Source organism: Asterias amurensis, chromosome 15 (assembly GCF_032118995.1).
Source record: "Asterias amurensis chromosome 15, ASM3211899v1".
Classification (NCBI taxonomy): Eukaryota; Metazoa; Echinodermata; class Asteroidea; order Forcipulatida; family Asteriidae; genus Asterias; species Asterias amurensis.
Window position 1 is genome coordinate 1,315,501 of NC_092662.1, and position 15,918 is coordinate 1,331,418.

The window sequence follows — 15,918 nt, forward strand, 5'->3', positions numbered from 1 at the left end:
GTTGTAGCTTCAGCTGTTGTAGTAACATCAACTGTTGTGGTAGCCTCAGCTGTTGTAGTTACATCAGCAGTAGTGGTAGCTTTAGCCGATGTAGTTACATCAACAGTTGTTGTAGCTTCAGCTGTTGTAGTCATATCAGCAGATGTGGTAGCCTCAGCTGTGGTAGTTACATCGGCAGTTGTTGTAGCTTCAGCTGTTGTAGTTACATCAGCAGTTGTGGTAGCTTCAGCTGTTGTGGTTACATCAACAGTTGTACCTTCAGCTGTTGTAGTAACATCAGCAGTGGTGGTAGCTTCAGCCGTTGTAGTTACATCAGCAGTTGTTGTAGCTTCAGCTGTTGTAGTAACATCAGCAGTTGTGGTAGCTTCAGCTGTGGTAGTTACATCGGCAGTTGTTGTAGCTTCAGCTGTTGTAGTTACATCAGCAGTTGTGGTAGCTTCAGCTGTTGTGGTTACATCAACAGTTGTTGTACCTTCAGCTGTTGTAGTAACATCAGCAGTGGTGGTAGCTTCAGCCGTTGTAGTTACATCAGCAGTTGTGGTAGCTTCAGCTGTTGTGGTTACATCAACAGTTGTTGCACCTTCAGCTGTTGTAGTAACATCAGCAGTGGTGGTAGCTTCAGCCGTTGTAGTTACATCAGCAGTTGTGGTAGCCTCAGATGTTTTAGTTGCATCAGCAGTGGTAGTGGCTTCAGCCGTTGTAGTTACATCAGCAGTTGTTGTACCTTCAGCTGTTGTAGTAACATCAGCACTTGTGGTAACCTCAGCTGTGGTAGTTACATCGGCAGATGTTGTAGCTTCAGCTGTCGTCGTAAGATCAGCAGTTGTGGTAATCTCAGCTGTTGTTGTTACATCAGCAGTGGTGGTAGCTTCAGCCGTTGTAGTTACATCAGCAGTTGTTGTAGCTTCAGCTGTTGTAGTAACATCAGCAGTTGTGGTTACATCAACAGTTGTTGTACCTTCAGCTGTTGTAGTAACATCAGCAGTGGTGGTAGCTTCAGCCGTTGTAGTTACATCAGCAGTTGTTAAAGCTTCAGCTGTTGTAGTATGATCAGCAGTTGTGGTAGCTTCAGCTGTTGTAGTTACATCAGCAGTTGTGGTAGCTTCAGCTGTTGTAGTTACATCAGCAGTTGTGGTTATTTCAGCTGTGGTGGTTACATCAACAGTTGTTGTACCTTCAGCTGTTGTAGTAACATCAGCAGTGGTGGTAGCTTCAGCCGTTGTAGTTACATCAGCAGTTGTTAAAGCTTCAGCTGTTGTAGTAGCATCAGCACTTGTGGTAACCTCAGCTGTGGTAGGTACATCGGCAGTTGTTGTAGCTTCAGCTGTCGTCGTAAGATCAGTAGTTGTGGTAACCTCAGCTGTTGTTGTTACATCAGCAGTGGTGGTAGCTTCAGCCGTTGTAGTAACATCAGCAATTGTTGTAGCTTCAGCTGTTGTAGTAACATCAGCAGTTGTGGTAGCCTCAGCTGTTATAGTTACATCAGCAGTCGTTGTAGCTTCGGCCGTTGTAGTTACATCAGCAGTTGTGGTAACCTCAGCTGTGGTAGTTACATCGGCAGTTGTTGTAGCTTCAGCTGTTGTAGTTACGTCAGCTGTTGTTGCAGCTTCAGCTGTTGTAGTAACATCAGCAGTTGTAGTGGCTTGAGCAGTTGTAGTTGCATCAGCAGTGGTAGTGGCTTCAGCTGTTGTAGTTGCATCAGCAGTTGTGGTAGCTTGAGCTATTGTGGTTACATCGGCAGTTGTGGTAGCTTCAGCTGTTGTAGTTACATGAGCAGTTGTTGTAGCTTCAGCTGTTGTAGTAACATCAGCTGTTGTGCTAGCCTCAGCTGTTGTAGTTACATCAGCAGTAGTGGTAGCTTCAGCCGATGTAGTTACATCAGCAGTTGTTGTAGCTTCAGCTGTTGTAGTCACATCAGCAGTTGTGGTAGCCTCAGCTGTGGTAGTTACATCAGCAGTTGTTGTAGCTTCAGCTGTTGTACTTACATCAGCAGTTGTGGTAGCTTCAGCTGTTGTGGTTACATCAACAGTTGTTGTACCTTCAGCTGTTGTAGTAACATCAGCAGTTGTGATAGCCTCAGCTGTTGTAGTTACATCAGCAGTTGTGGTAGCTTCAGCTGTGGTAGTTACATCGGCAGTTGTAGCTTTAGCTGTTGTAGTTACATCAGCAGTTGTGGTAGCTTCAGCTGTTGTGGTTACATCGGCAGTTGTGGTAGCCTCAGCTGTTGTAGTTACATCAGCAGTTGTGGTAGCTTCAGCTGTTGTGGTTACATCAACAGTTGTTGTACCTTCAGCTGTTGTAGTAACATCAGCAGTTGTGGTAGCTTCAGCCGTTGTAGTTACATCGGCAGTTGTTAAAGCTTCAGCTGTTGTAGTAACATCAGCAGTTGTGGTAGCTTCAGCTGTTGTGGTTACATCGGCAGTTGTGGTAGCCTCAGCTGTTGTAGTTACATCAGCAGTTGTGGTAGCTTCAGCTGTTGTGGTTACATCAACAGTTGGTGTACCTTCAGCTGTTGTAGTTACATCCACAGTGGTGGTAGCTTCAGCCGTTGTAGTTACATCAACAGATGTTGTAGCTTCAGCTGTTGTAGTAACATCAGCAGTTGTGGTAGCCTCCGCTGTGGTAGTTACATCGGCAGTGGTGGTAACTTTAGCTTTGGTAGTTACATCAGCAGTTGTTGTAGCCTCAGCTGTTGTAGTTGCATCAGCAGTGGTAGTGGCTTCAGTCGTTGTAGTTACATCAGCAGTTGTTGTACCTTCAGCTGTTGTAGTTACATCAGCACTTGTGGTAACCTCAGCTGTGGTAGTTACATCGGCAGTTGTTGTAGCTTCAGCTGTCGTCGTAAGATCAGCAGTTGTGGTAACCTCAGCTGTTGTTGTTACATCAGCAGTGGTGGTAGCTTCAGCCGTTGTAGTTACATCAGCAGTTGTTGTAGCTTCAGCTGTTGTAGTAACATCAGCAGTTGTGGTAGCTTCAGCTGTTGTAGTAACATCAGCAATTGTGGTAGCCTCAGCTGTTGTAGTTACATCAACAGTGGTGGTAGCTTCAGCTGTTGTACGTACATCAGCAGTGGTGGTAGCTTCAGCCGTTGTAGTTACATCAGCAGTTGTTGTAGCTTCAGCTGTTGTAGTAACATCAGCAGTTGTGGTAGCCTCAGCTGTTGTAGTTACATTAACAGTGGTGGTAGCTTCAGCCGTTGTAGTTACATCAGCAGATGTTGTAGTTGCATCAACTGTTGTAGTAACATCAGCAGTTGTGGTAGCCTCCGCTATGGTAGTTACATCAGCAGTTGTAGTGGCTTCAGCCGTTGTAGTTACATCAGCAGTTGTGGTAGTTTCAGCTGTTGTAGTTACATCAGCGGTTGTTGTACCTTCAGCTATTGTAGTAACACCAGCTGTTGTGGTAGCTTCAGCTGTGGTAGTTACATCAGCAGTTGTAGTGGCTTCAGCCGTTGTAGTTATATCAGCAGTTGTAGCTTCACCTGTTGTAGTTACATCAGCAGTTGTGGTAGCTTCAGCTGTTGTGGTTACATCAACAGTTTTTGTAGCTTCAGCTGTTGTAGTAACATCAGCAGTGGTGGTGGCTTCAACCGTTGTAGTTACATCAGCAGTTGTTGTAGCTTCAGCTGTTGTAGTTACATCAGCAGTTGTTGTAGCTTCAGTTGTCGTAGTTACATCAGCAGTCGTGGTAGCTTCAGCTGTTGTAGTTACATCAGCTGTTGTGGTAGCTTCAGCTGTGGTAGTTACATCAGCAGTTGTAGTGGCTTCAGCCGTTGTAGTTACATCAGCAGTTGTTGTAGCTTCAGCTGTTGTAGGAATATCAGCAGTTGTGGTAGCCTCAGCTGTTGTAGTTGCATCAGCAGTGGTAGTGGCTTCAGACGTTGTAGTTACATCAGCAGTTGTTGTAGCTTCAGCTGTTGTAGGAATATCAGCAGTTGTGGTAGCCTCAGCTGTTGTAGTTACATTAGCAGTTGTTGTAGCTTCAGCTGTTGTAGTAACATCAGCAGTTGTGGTAGCTTCAGCTGTGGTGGTTACATCAGCAGTAGTGGTAGCCTCAGCTGTTGTAGTTTCATCAGCAGTTGTAGCTTCAGCTGTACTCTTAACATCAGCAGTAGTGGTAGCATCAGCTGTTGTAGTTACATCAGCAGTGGTGGTAGCTTCAGCCGTTGTAGTTACATCAGCAGTTGTTGTAGCTTCAGCTGTTGTAGTAACATCAACTGTTGTGGTAGCCTCACCTGTTGTAGTTACATCAGCAGTAGTGGTAGCTTCAGCGGAAGTAGTTACATCAGCAGTTGTTGTAGCTTCAGCTGTTGAAGTTACATCAGCAGTTGTGGTAGCTTCAGCTGTTGTAGTAACATCAGCAGTTGTGGTATCCTCCGCTGTGCTAGTTACATCAGCAGTGGTGGTAGCTTCAGCTGTGGTAGTTACATCAGCAGTTGTTGTAGCTTCAGCTGTTGTAGTTACATCAGCAGTTGTTGTAGCTTCAGCTGTTGTAGTAACATCAGCAGTTGTGGTAGCTTCAGCTGTTGTAGTAACATCAGCAATTGTGGTAGCCTCAGCTGTTGTAGTAACATCAGCAGTTGTGGTAGCCTCAGCTGTTGTAGTTACATCAGCAGTGGTGGTAGCTTCAGCTGTTGTCGTAACATCAGCAGTGGTGGTAGCTTCAGCTGTGGTAGTTACATCAGCAGTTGTTGTAGCTTCAGCTGTTGTAGTTACATCGGCAGTTGTGGTAGCTTCAGCTGTTGTAGTTACATCAGCAGTTGTTGTAGCTTCAGCTGTTGTAGTAACATCAGCAGTTGTGGTAGCCTCCGCTGTGGGAGTTACATCAGCAGTGGTGTTAGCTTCAGCTTTGGTGGTTACATCAGCAGTAGTGGTAGCCTCAGCTGTTGTAGTAACATCAGCAGTTGTGGTAGCTTCAGCTGTTGTAGTAACATCAGCAGTTGTGGTAGCCTCAGATGTTGTAGTTGCATCAGCAGTGGTAGTGGCTTCAGCCGTTGTAGTTACATCAGCAGTTGTTGTACCTTCAGCTGTTGTAGTTACATCAACAGTTGTGGTAACCTCAGCTGTGGTAGTTACATCGGCAGTTGTTGTAGCTTCAGCTGTTGTAGTTACATCGGCAGTTGAGGTAGCTTCAGCTGTTGTAGTTACATCAGCAGTTGTAATAGACTCAGCCGTTGTAGTTAAACCAGCAGATGTAGTGGCTTCAGCCGTTGTAGTTACATCAGCAGTGGTAGTGGCTTCAGCTGTTGTAGTTACATCAGCAGTTGTGGTAGCCTCAGCTGTTGTAGTTACATCAGCAGTTGTGGTAGCTTCAGCTCTTGTGGTTACATCAGCAGTTGTTGTACCTTCAGCTGTGGTAGTAACATCAGCTGTTGTGGTAGCCTCAGCTGTTGTAGTTACATCAGAAGTAGTGTTAGCTTCAGCGGTTGCAGTAACATCAGCTGTTGTGGTAGCCTCAGTTGTTGTAGTTACATCAGCGGTAGTGGTAGCTTCAGCCGTTGTAGTTACATCAGCAGTTGTTGTAGCTTCAGCTGTTGTAGTAACATCAGCAGTTGTGGTTACATCAACAGTTGTTGTACCTTCAGCTGTTGTAGTAACATCAGCAGTGGTGGTAGCTTCAGCCGTTGTAGTTACATCAGCAGTTGTTAAAGCTTCAGCTGTTGTAGTATGATCAGCAGTTGTGGTAGCTTCAGCTGTTGTAGTTACATCAGCAGTTGTGGTAGCTTCAGCTGTTGTAGTTACATCAGCAGTTGTGGTTATTTCAGCTGTGGTGGTTACATCAACAGTTGTTGTACCTTCAGCTGTTGTAGTAACATCAGCAGTGGTGGTAGCTTCAGCCGTTGTAGTTACATCAGCAGTTGTTAAAGCTTCAGCTGTTGTAGTAGCATCAGCACTTGTGGTAACCTCAGCTGTGGTAGGTACATCGGCAGTTGTTGTAGCTTCAGCTGTCGTCGTAAGATCAGTAGTTGTGGTAACCTCAGCTGTTGTTGTTACATCAGCAGTGGTGGTAGCTTCAGCCGTTGTAGTAACATCAGCAATTGTTGTAGCTTCAGCTGTTGTAGTAACATCAGCAGTTGTGGTAGCCTCAGCTGTTATAGTTACATCAGCAGTCGTTGTAGCTTCGGCCGTTGTAGTTACATCAGCAGTTGTGGTAACCTCAGCTGTGGTAGTTACATCGGCAGTTGTTGTAGCTTCAGCTGTTGTAGTTACGTCAGCTGTTGTTGCAGCTTCAGCTGTTGTAGTAACATCAGCAGTTGTAGTGGCTTGAGCAGTTGTAGTTGCATCAGCAGTGGTAGTGGCTTCAGCTGTTGTAGTTGCATCAGCAGTTGTGGTAGCTTGAGCTATTGTGGTTACATCGGCAGTTGTGGTAGCTTCAGCTGTTGTAGTTACATGAGCAGTTGTTGTAGCTTCAGCTGTTGTAGTAACATCAGCTGTTGTGCTAGCCTCAGCTGTTGTAGTTACATCAGCAGTAGTGGTAGCTTCAGCCGATGTAGTTACATCAGCAGTTGTTGTAGCTTCAGCTGTTGTAGTCACATCAGCAGTTGTGGTAGCCTCAGCTGTGGTAGTTACATCAGCAGTTGTTGTAGCTTCAGCTGTTGTACTTACATCAGCAGTTGTGGTAGCTTCAGCTGTTGTGGTTACATCAACAGTTGTTGTACCTTCAGCTGTTGTAGTAACATCAGCAGTTGTGATAGCCTCAGCTGTTGTAGTTACATCAGCAGTTGTGGTAGCTTCAGCTGTGGTAGTTACATCGGCAGTTGTAGCTTTAGCTGTTGTAGTTACATCAGCAGTTGTGGTAGCTTCAGCTGTTGTGGTTACATCGGCAGTTGTGGTAGCCTCAGCTGTTGTAGTTACATCAGCAGTTGTGGTAGCTTCAGCTGTTGTGGTTACATCAACAGTTGTTGTACCTTCAGCTGTTGTAGTAACATCAGCAGTTGTGGTAGCTTCAGCCGTTGTAGTTACATCGGCAGTTGTTAAAGCTTCAGCTGTTGTAGTAACATCAGCAGTTGTGGTAGCTTCAGCTGTTGTGGTTACATCGGCAGTTGTGGTAGCCTCAGCTGTTGTAGTTACATCAGCAGTTGTGGTAGCTTCAGCTGTTGTGGTTACATCAACAGTTGGTGTACCTTCAGCTGTTGTAGTTACATCCACAGTGGTGGTAGCTTCAGCCGTTGTAGTTACATCAACAGATGTTGTAGCTTCAGCTGTTGTAGTAACATCAGCAGTTGTGGTAGCCTCCGCTGTGGTAGTTACATCGGCAGTGGTGGTAACTTTAGCTTTGGTAGTTACATCAGCAGTTGTTGTAGCCTCAGCTGTTGTAGTTGCATCAGCAGTGGTAGTGGCTTCAGTCGTTGTAGTTACATCAGCAGTTGTTGTACCTTCAGCTGTTGTAGTTACATCAGCACTTGTGGTAACCTCAGCTGTGGTAGTTACATCGGCAGTTGTTGTAGCTTCAGCTGTCGTCGTAAGATCAGCAGTTGTGGTAACCTCAGCTGTTGTTGTTACATCAGCAGTGGTGGTAGCTTCAGCCGTTGTAGTTACATCAGCAGTTGTTGTAGCTTCAGCTGTTGTAGTAACATCAGCAGTTGTGGTAGCTTCAGCTGTTGTAGTAACATCAGCAATTGTGGTAGCCTCAGCTGTTGTAGTTACATCAACAGTGGTGGTAGCTTCAGCTGTTGTACGTACATCAGCAGTGGTGGTAGCTTCAGCCGTTGTAGTTACATCAGCAGTTGTTGTAGCTTCAGCTGTTGTAGTAACATCAGCAGTTGTGGTAGCCTCAGCTGTTGTAGTTACATTAACAGTGGTGGTAGCTTCAGCCGTTGTAGTTACATCAGCAGATGTTGTAGTTGCATCAACTGTTGTAGTAACATCAGCAGTTGTGGTAGCCTCCGCTATGGTAGTTACATCAGCAGTTGTAGTGGCTTCAGCCGTTGTAGTTACATCAGCAGTTGTGGTAGTTTCAGCTGTTGTAGTTACATCAGCGGTTGTTGTACCTTCAGCTATTGTAGTAACACCAGCTGTTGTGGTAGCTTCAGCTGTGGTAGTTACATCAGCAGTTGTAGTGGCTTCAGCCGTTGTAGTTATATCAGCAGTTGTAGCTTCACCTGTTGTAGTTACATCAGCAGTTGTGGTAGCTTCAGCTGTTGTGGTTACATCAACAGTTTTTGTAGCTTCAGCTGTTGTAGTAACATCAGCAGTGGTGGTGGCTTCAACCGTTGTAGTTACATCAGCAGTTGTTGTAGCTTCAGCTGTTGTAGTTACATCAGCAGTTGTTGTAGCTTCAGTTGTCGTAGTTACATCAGCAGTCGTGGTAGCTTCAGCTGTTGTAGTTACATCAGCTGTTGTGGTAGCTTCAGCTGTGGTAGTTACATCAGCAGTTGTAGTGGCTTCAGCCGTTGTAGTTACATCAGCAGTTGTTGTAGCTTCAGCTGTTGTAGGAATATCAGCAGTTGTGGTAGCCTCAGCTGTTGTAGTTGCATCAGCAGTGGTAGTGGCTTCAGACGTTGTAGTTACATCAGCAGTTGTTGTAGCTTCAGCTGTTGTAGGAATATCAGCAGTTGTGGTAGCCTCAGCTGTTGTAGTTACATTAGCAGTTGTTGTAGCTTCAGCTGTTGTAGTAACATCAGCAGTTGTGGTAGCTTCAGCTGTGGTGGTTACATCAGCAGTAGTGGTAGCCTCAGCTGTTGTAGTTTCATCAGCAGTTGTAGCTTCAGCTGTACTCTTAACATCAGCAGTAGTGGTAGCATCAGCTGTTGTAGTTACATCAGCAGTGGTGGTAGCTTCAGCCGTTGTAGTTACATCAGCAGTTGTTGTAGCTTCAGCTGTTGTAGTAACATCAACTGTTGTGGTAGCCTCACCTGTTGTAGTTACATCAGCAGTAGTGGTAGCTTCAGCGGAAGTAGTTACATCAGCAGTTGTTGTAGCTTCAGCTGTTGAAGTTACATCAGCAGTTGTGGTAGCTTCAGCTGTTGTAGTAACATCAGCAGTTGTGGTATCCTCCGCTGTGCTAGTTACATCAGCAGTGGTGGTAGCTTCAGCTGTGGTAGTTACATCAGCAGTTGTTGTAGCTTCAGCTGTTGTAGTTACATCAGCAGTTGTTGTAGCTTCAGCTGTTGTAGTAACATCAGCAGTTGTGGTAGCTTCAGCTGTTGTAGTAACATCAGCAATTGTGGTAGCCTCAGCTGTTGTAGTAACATCAGCAGTTGTGGTAGCCTCAGCTGTTGTAGTTACATCAGCAGTGGTGGTAGCTTCAGCTGTTGTCGTAACATCAGCAGTGGTGGTAGCTTCAGCTGTGGTAGTTACATCAGCAGTTGTTGTAGCTTCAGCTGTTGTAGTTACATCGGCAGTTGTGGTAGCTTCAGCTGTTGTAGTTACATCAGCAGTTGTTGTAGCTTCAGCTGTTGTAGTAACATCAGCAGTTGTGGTAGCCTCCGCTGTGGGAGTTACATCAGCAGTGGTGTTAGCTTCAGCTTTGGTGGTTACATCAGCAGTAGTGGTAGCCTCAGCTGTTGTAGTAACATCAGCAGTTGTGGTAGCTTCAGCTGTTGTAGTAACATCAGCAGTTGTGGTAGCCTCAGATGTTGTAGTTGCATCAGCAGTGGTAGTGGCTTCAGCCGTTGTAGTTACATCAGCAGTTGTTGTACCTTCAGCTGTTGTAGTTACATCAACAGTTGTGGTAACCTCAGCTGTGGTAGTTACATCGGCAGTTGTTGTAGCTTCAGCTGTTGTAGTTACATCGGCAGTTGAGGTAGCTTCAGCTGTTGTAGTTACATCAGCAGTTGTAATAGACTCAGCCGTTGTAGTTAAACCAGCAGATGTAGTGGCTTCAGCCGTTGTAGTTACATCAGCAGTGGTAGTGGCTTCAGCTGTTGTAGTTACATCAGCAGTTGTGGTAGCCTCAGCTGTTGTAGTTACATCAGCAGTTGTGGTAGCTTCAGCTCTTGTGGTTACATCAGCAGTTGTTGTACCTTCAGCTGTGGTAGTAACATCAGCTGTTGTGGTAGCCTCAGCTGTTGTAGTTACATCAGAAGTAGTGTTAGCTTCAGCGGTTGCAGTAACATCAGCTGTTGTGGTAGCCTCAGTTGTTGTAGTTACATCAGCGGTAGTGGTAGCTTCAGCTGTGGTAGTTACATCGGCAGTTGTGGTAGCCTCAGCCGTTGTAGTTACATCAGCAGTTGTGGTAGCTTCAGCTGTGGTAGTTACATCGGCATTTGTTGTACCTTCAGCTGTTGTAGTTACGTCAGCAGTTGTGGTAGCTTCAGCTGTGGTAGTTACATCAGCAGTTGTTGTAGCTTCAGCTGTTGTAGTTACGTCAGCAGTTGTTGTACCTTCAGCTGTTGTAGTAACATCAGCAGTTGTGGTAGCCTCAGCTGTGGTAGTTACATCAGCAGTCGTGGTAGCTTCAGCTGTGGTAGTTACATCAGCAGTTGTGGTAGCTTCAGCTGTTGTAGTTCCTTCATCAGTTGTTGTAGCCTCAGTAGTTGTGGTTTTATCAGCAGTTGTTGTTGCTTCAGCTGTTGTAGTTACACCAGGTAGTGTGTTTGCATGTGCAGCTGTTGTTGTTAAAACTGCAATTGTACAATGGAAAAAACGGAGCTGATTGTTCTTTTTTTGTATTGTTGTTTTTAAATTTGATCGTGAACATCCTAGTCATCATTTTTCGAAAGTGTTGTCTAAAGTAAATACTTTTCTTCCTTCTTGTTTATTTTTATAATTATTGTTTTTAAATGACAGCGATACCTGATGCATTAGTGCAAGTTTGCCACAGTCCGAAAAGTTGTAGAATTATTTGACGACAAAGACTTTTAAACGAGCTGCATGTGATGACTGTCTTCTTGGTTTCCTGAAATGTTTTAATCTAGAACTGTGTAAACACCAATTTTCTAGTTAAGTGTCTAGAAAGACGGATATTGAAGAAGGTCAAATTTCAAAGCCTTGCTTTTAGCAGAGGTGTTGGTGCTAAGGAAAACAAACAGCACTCGGAGAATAAATGTATATCAAAATGCAGTTCAAAACCCTTTGCAGGTGAGTAATTGCGTTCAATCAATAGCTAATTATTGTGCTTGTGCAAATTTATTGAAATGACACTTGGTTTCTTAATTTTAAACAGTTTCGACCGAGCAGAAATGATTTGACCAATGCTTTTATTTTCTGAGTGAGCCATTTTTTTGTACCTGACACGTACAATCAATGGATCTCGCGACTCACGTTCTAATGGAGGACGAAAAGTGGCAGCTCATTTTCTAGTATCAGAATAGTTTAAAGGCAGCTTATTTTATTGTTTTTTATGAATTTTCTACTTTTCTAATTGCTAACTGAAAATCAGATTTAACGTTTTGTGAAGATGTATTTTCTATTTTTTTGTTTCCAGAATCAACGTTTTGTGAAAATGCAAGTTTCTATTTTTCTGCCTTTTGCCACCTTAAATAGAGACTTTACTCTGGCGGCCGAAAAGTGGCCCTCTTCTTCTCTCCTTTCAGATACAGGAAAGTCAAGTTTTACTTAGAAAGCCAAAAAGTTACCACTTGTTTTTTGCTTTAAAAGGATCACTCGTGAACGTCAGTGTTCGTGAACCAATCGCGTACATCAGCAGAGGTTTCATGGTTCCATCCAATACGATTCTTTCATTACAAAGACCATGGTCAGTTTCCCTTGTGGTTTATTACATTTGAAAAGGGTGACACGTTTGCCAGTGTTTAACAAACCAAAACGTTCACGGGCGGTACTTTGAAAGCAACAAAGCAAATTGCCATTTTTCGGCCGCCTAAGTTAACTTTTGATTTCTCGGTACCTGAACGAAAAAAAGGGAAATGTCTACTTATCGGCCGTTATAGTAAAATCTGTTTTTAAGGTGGCAGAAAAGCAGATGGCCACTTCTGGCCACGTCCTCCATACTAGAGTCGCGTAAATCCTCTGTAAATGTCAAACTAAAACATTTTTTGTCTCATTGAGGAAAAAAACCCTTTTTTTGTGCAAACTGTTTCACAAATTTTCCCAAAATTACAGCACCTCAGCAAATAAGGGGAAGCTTTCTCCTCCCATTATGTTGAAGCCTTCTTTATAGTCTATGTACGTTTGTGTTTTGTGTCGTACAATCAGTACATAATACACAAGCTATGACGCTGCACCACCATCGATTAAAAAAAAATCAAAATATTTTAATTGCCTTATGCTTTCAATTGATATTTACCTAAAAATCGTTTACCTTGAGTATCTACGATGTGAAACAAAATCTCGAAATTGTTTGCTTTTACTTACGAAACTGACTGTTTAAAGCAATGTTATAATGTGTTTACTATCGTTGAAACTCCGCAATTTGTTGTGAATTCCCTTTCCAATCTCTGTTGATGATCACGTTTTCAGAATGAGGCCCTCATTGTCCATAGAAGTGTCAGTCATGATGAAGATGGGTTTCTTATGAATGTGTTAAAGCAAATGACAATGTTAATTGATATTTTGAAAGACAAAAAATGGTGTTATGAAGCATGAAACGTTTAAGCAATAAACATACCAGTTGATTTATTATTGTTAGGCCTATTTAATGTACATCAAAGAATAAATATCCCATCAGCTATTTTTGAAACAGTTACTACATCTTTATTTTAAACATGCAAAACTTGGCATGTCACGTTAAAACAAATTACAAAGCTCTGTGCTTCTTGTTTTTCTCTGACCTTGTAAAAACAACTTTGACACTAATTGGTCCCAAAGCTGACCGAAAATCGAAAATAATGTGCATGTTGCCGAAATAGTTCGTAAACTAACCATCATAAATATCATTGTCTTGTTATTGATAACGTCAAAACTAACAAAGTTTGCTAAACTCAAATGGCAATCTCTACACAGAACTTTGGATAATACGAAAGGGGAACATATTTGTTGTTTCCCCCGCTCGGTTGTTGCAGGTCCGAAAGGGGGCACTGTTTGCGAGTAATTTTGTCATGAATGATGCAAGTTTTAGCTGTCGTTCTCTGTCAACAACGTTAGCGTTATGATCGCAAGGCGCTTATGGCAGGCTTTTTTTCTCGTTGGTTGTAAAGGTAAGTTGCTAAACATAATACAATATGTGATGATAAAATCTCTCGCAATCATCATATTATGTGATAAAAAATGTCTCTCGCAAACAAAATCTCTCGCAAACGGTGCCCCCTGTTGGTCTTCCGCAACTAAACTGGGAAACAATGTTTTTTAGGTTCTCAGACGGTGCCAAAAGTCCAAAGTAGTAAACGCCACTCGTAGGCGAGCTATGTGCCATCCCTGTGCGAAGCGAGTGTGTCTCGCACCTGACTGCACCGTACCGCAACAATGATGCACAATAAAGGTTTATCGCGAATAGCAAAATATTAAGAGAGGGCGCTGTTGAACCCGTGTATGACAATATACACCGCGGTAGCAATTCTATCCCATCTGCGGTTCTGAAACTCACAAACGTGTTCACAGAGCTGCAGTTTGTATGGGGGAAGGAAAGATTTAGTAAATTCGTGAATGGATTATAATAAAAGAAAATCGGGCCAAGTACACAATAAGTGATTGTTACTTTAAATTAATGTTAAACTCGCAATGTTCTAGGTGTAGGAAAATTCCGATAAAAAATCAATTCTGTATCTCAGCTTTTATAGACAAATCCAGGCGTGCAAGTCCTGGGCGCCGCCATGGGCGCCGCGCGCCACTGCTGTGGTGTACTTGTGCTTAATTTTGTGCACAAAGACACGAGCATATCGTTTCCCTTTTCACTTTCTATGGAAATTTAATATCTTCCTCGACAATATATGCAATTTCTTTGACATGGCTGCATGATATGACGATTTACTACATTCTTGATATTTTTTTTTAATTAAGCACAGAGTAAAACACTTATTGTGACAAAATGCTCTGTCGATGTCGACTATTATGCAGTTTCCGCGTCTTTTTCCCCTAACTCACCTAAGACAAGCACCGTTTTCAAGATGATCGGTTTCTATACAGTTGCAACAATTTGTGGTCAGTGATCGATATATGTCAGTCTCTGGAAAAGATTCGCCCATGATCTTTGCCATTCTGGAACAGTTGTTGAGATTGCCAAGTGTGGCGGTTTCAGTCTTCCGCCGTGTTCAGTTTTCCGGGACTCGCTTACTGTGCGCAGACGTCGCATGACGTAACGTTACCGTATTTGGTAATTTCGGAAAACTGAACACGGCGGAAAGTTGAAATCGCCACGCCGGGTTAAAGGTAGAATCGTATTTATCGGTGTGCACCCTACCCCACCCCCACCCCCCCAAAAAAAAAATAAATAAAAAAAATAAAAAAAATAAACAGAATATAAAATTAATCCCAGATGAAATTAGAAAATACGGTACGGGATACGCTATACGCTTATCATATCAAAACAAGTAATCTCCTAGAATCAGTGTTAATAAATGCTAAAAAATAAATAAATATGGCTATCGGAAAACTGGTTGGACAAAATACATCAGCCTAACTAGAGTAATATCCCGTTTTATTCACAACATGGTAAATGATTTACGTTAGAAAAGAATTAAAGGAAAACATTGTCATGTCTTTAGCAAAGCATATGGATATATAAAAAGTGATGAAAGGAATGAAATGAAAATGGTTGGGAAGTGGTTTTCAAAATAGAATGAAATGATCAAAACAAAATTAATAGTCCACAGTAAAATTAACTTATCAATGTACTTAACAATATTTTTGTTTTCTTTTTCGAACCTCTTCTTGCTTTTTACCTGTATGCATTACATTAATTTGAAATTCATAAAAATCTGCTAACCCTAACCTTTACCCTAGCCACTTCCCCCATAATACAAACACGAACAACCTACTAAATGAGAGGCATGTTGACTACAGGATTACTTTGTTACTCAGAACAACTTTTACAATAAGTTTAATGTTTTACTTGATACAATTTCCAAAAGCATATTGTTTACATTTTTTGTTTTGTAGAAATATTTGAAGTTTTTCAGTAAGCTGATTTTGCAGATTATTCTGAATGTAGAATTTCAAGGCAACTGCTTCATACTAAAATAAGTCTGCTTTTATTGTGGAAACCATTTTGAAGATAAAGAAAACACAAAAAAAACCAGATCGGATATCGGAAACTTAAATGAAAGAACCAAATTGTAAATAGGGCTTGTTGGCAAGGTTTTTGCAGACATTTGGAATGTTTAGATCAGTGTTTAGATTTTGCAGATTGTGCGCAGTTAAATTTTGAGTTTGAAGATTTGCTTCAAACTAACTAAACTTAGAGAGCTTCACTCTAAAATATGGTATAATGGTTGGGTTTAGTACTCTTATTGTCAAATAGTGTTTGTTTTTTACTTTTCTCAAGTATAAAAATGTACCATTATCTGATAGCTCATCACCCATGTTATTGCTCAGATTTCAACATCGACCACAATTACATAGTTGAGATGGAACAATGGTCGTGTGAAATACTGCTTTGGCTTAGAGCCCCTCCGTACAATCAAAATTTGTTTAACGATTTGTAGGAAACTTCCCACAAATAAATTTTTGTTTCAACAAGTTGACTTTGGTTAAAAAAAAAAAAAATCGAACAAAATTCCCATTAAAGGGTAATTTGGGGTTGTTTGCTCATTTTGGGGTAAACAATCTACCCTGCTTCAAGTGAGCGAGCCATGTTTTTCATGGCACAACTAGCGTTTTTTGTTAATTACTCCTCTCATGAATAAAGTAGAAAGCCTTTTTTTCTTGACATCCTCCAGCATACGATTGAAAAACAAAATGGAGAATTTGAGTGGCTTAGCTTATATGGTTTATTTGCTACATCCATATCAAGTGACACAGGCCCAAGGTTCCGGGGGATTTCCCCGTAGACTAATGTTGCAAGAAAAGTCCTTAGCATACATTACATGTACATCGTACTAATGGGCAATTGAAAATGCCAGGCAAGTTCGTCTGTCAACAAATT

General features: G+C 42.3%; 1 protein-coding gene across 1 annotated transcript in view; it reads right to left on the reverse strand.

Annotated features, from left to right (window-relative positions):
* The window catches only part of LOC139948376 (uncharacterized), an 85,705-nt gene extending 70,349 nt beyond the window's left edge, over window positions 1-15,356 (reverse strand). Inside the window, exon 1 of the mRNA XM_071946516.1 lies at window positions 15,332-15,356. Coding sequence (XP_071802617.1) covers window positions 15,332-15,356 — 25 coding nt within the window. The remainder of the gene's footprint in view (window positions 1-15,331) is intronic.
* Window positions 15,357-15,918: the final 562 nt, after the last annotated feature.